At 38.0% G+C, this 2,606-nt stretch overlaps 1 protein-coding gene across 1 annotated transcript; it reads right to left on the bottom strand.

The window, feature by feature from the left end:
- Positions 1 to 279: 279 nt before the first annotated feature.
- On the bottom strand, positions 280 to 2,016 carry LOC111904582 (adenylate isopentenyltransferase). The gene has a single exon (XM_023900331.2). The coding sequence runs from the start codon at positions 1,291 to 1,293 to the stop codon at positions 280 to 282; it is 1,014 nt and encodes a 337-aa protein (XP_023756099.1). The 5' UTR covers positions 1,294 to 2,016.
- Positions 2,017 to 2,606: the final 590 nt, after the last annotated feature.

Raw genomic sequence — 2,606 nt, 5'->3', positions numbered from 1 at the left:
ATACCTAAGAAAGAAAATACGAAGAAATTGTTATAAATTTACACGTATTCCCAAAGAAATTCTCTATACATTCACACATACTCCCATTGCTTCAAAATTGGTTGCACAAGCTCTCATAAGTCATGATATTGATATTCTATCCAACCCAACAAATTATCCAAAAAAAAGTTGAAAAAAACCTTTTACAATCTAAAAATTAAATAAACATTCATACACAAAAGAGGAAAGAAAAACCAAAAAAAAAAACAAAAGGGAGGGAGCTGGAAATAGCTGGAGAACCTACTCCTCCAAGAATTGCTTCACGATCTTTACGCTTGTTTCCACCACTTGCTTCTCCCATATTTCCGCCACCCTTCCTCCGCCTGAATCCGCCGTCAATACCGCCATGAACGCCTCTGTTGCATCAATTCTCTTTAAATCCCACCCGCCGTCCTTCAGCCGTAGGATCTTACCCACTTGTCTCTTCGCTAGCTGACACGTATTGTCCTTTATCCTCCTCACTCCCTCACTATACACCGCATCGGACTCCGTTCCATTACCGGTACGGAAATACGCTTCCAGCTCTGGAACTCCGATCGCCTGCCCCAACCCGCTCCGCTTCACCGTTAAATGTTCGCCGGAACTGAAAAACTCCGATAGCTCCTCCAACATACCCGAATCCAGCATCTCATCCACCCGTTTGCATAAATACTGGTTTAAAACCGGTAAGCAGACATCCACCCAAATGAAACAACATTTATATCGGAGCTCTGAGCTGACGGGGTCTGGGTTTGGTCCGTTGAATACATCCGATTTCGGGTCGAATCGTTTTGTAACGAGTGAGTAGATGAATGAGTTTGAACCTCCGACGATAAGCGGCAACCCACGGCGGGATGTAATATCGGAGATGGCATCCGATGCGATTTTCCGGAAATCGTGTGGGTTCACAACCGATTGAGTTGGGTCAAACGCTCCGAGGAGGTGGTGGCGGACGCCGTGCTGTTCTTGCATTGTGATTTTGTTAGTGGTGATATCAAGTCGACGATAGACCTGCATTTTATCCGAGTTTATAATCTCTGAGTTTTTAAAGAATCGAGTTGCGAGGTCAATAGAGAGACGAGACTTCCCAGCCCCGGTTGGACCCATGATGACGACTATTTTCCGGTGGCGGCGACGAGTGTTGGGTGATAAAGCGGTGGTGGTAGCGGGTTCCATACGGACGCAATGAACCCACCGGAAACTGAGAAAAGAATTGAAAAAGTTGAAGGGGTGATGATGGGTTGATGATGATATAGGCAAAAATGGTGGTCTCATAAGGAATCAAGGGTTGATAGACACAGACATGGATATTTCCGGAGAGAGATGGCATTTAGCAGTACATACAGAATACATGAAAGTGGTAGAAGAGAGTGAATACACCATTTTTTTGGACGAAATTATGGGTTTGTTACATAAAATACAGACCTTAATTCGATAATTTCTCTCTCTATATATATAATAATGTTTGTATGTATGTATGTATATATATCTGGTGTGTTCTTACTGGCTGGTGGTTCTGTGGGGATTTGGGTTTGTCTGTTTGGTGCTGGGCGTGCGTGGCACTGATGACGATGATGGTGGTGGAGGAATGTGAATGAGAGTATCGATGAAGATGGAGGGAGGAGGTGGTTTGGTTTGTTTTGGTTTGATCATGGTGCAAAGAAGCTAGTGGACCATTATGATGATGATGATGATGGTGGGCGTTGTTGATTGGGAAATCAGTGTTGAATGTGTCATTGAGTTGAATAATCTTTTAATGGGTGTTTTTGTTTATTTTCTGCACCTCCGCTCCGCCGTGTGACGGTGGGTGAAAAAATGAAGGTGGTTTGGTTGGAGAAGATGATCGATTATAGTGCTTATTAAAGATGGAAGGAATGTAGATTAATTTAGAGATTGTTATATTTTGTGGGGTTCGATTTATTTAAAATATTTTATTGAAGGTTGTGTTATATAGAACTTTAGCTTTAAACAATTACAATATTTTGTATTTATTTATATATTTTTTCTTCTTTGGTAACTATTATTCTTTCTGTTTTAAAATAATTAGAAAAACGATTTAATAGAAGAATTTACTAAAAAATAAAAGGATAATGATATAAAAGCCTTATATTTGGAGAAATATATGAATTTTCCATTTTGTATATATTTTAGGTTCACTAATGTTGGATATTTATATTTTTTTTTTGGATTTTACTTTTTTTTTTTTTCAGATTTACCAGTAAAACTGAATATTTCTGTTAAAATTAAGTACTTTCATGAGCTAAAAAATCAAACTTAAGGGTATTTATGAACAAAAAAATAAAATAAAACTGAACATTTCCGTCAAATGTAAGGGTTTTAATAAACCATATGTTAGATTAAGTGTTTAAAGTTTTAACTAAATTTTTATAATTTTAAAATATAAAAGTACAATCATTTTTGGGTTATCGTCTAACGAGGAAATAACTTGAATTAAGAGAGAGAGAGAGAGAGAGAGAGAGAGAGAGAGAGAGAGAGAAAGAGAGAGAGAGAGAGAGAGAGAGAGAGAGAGAGAGTTAATTATAATTAATTGGAAATAATTTTAGGTTAATTCAAAAGTATAATGATTG

The sequence above is a fragment of the Lactuca sativa genome, chromosome 3 (assembly GCF_002870075.4).
Source record: "Lactuca sativa cultivar Salinas chromosome 3, Lsat_Salinas_v11, whole genome shotgun sequence".
Classification (NCBI taxonomy): Eukaryota; Viridiplantae; Streptophyta; class Magnoliopsida; order Asterales; family Asteraceae; genus Lactuca; species Lactuca sativa.
This window is presented reverse-complemented; position numbering and strand designations above follow the sequence as displayed.

What these genes read in the sequence shown, in the direction of transcription:
- LOC111904582 (XM_023900331.2), bottom strand. Translation starts at nt 1,293, where the DNA reads ATGAGACCACCATTTTTGCCTATATCATCATCAACCCATCATCACCCC.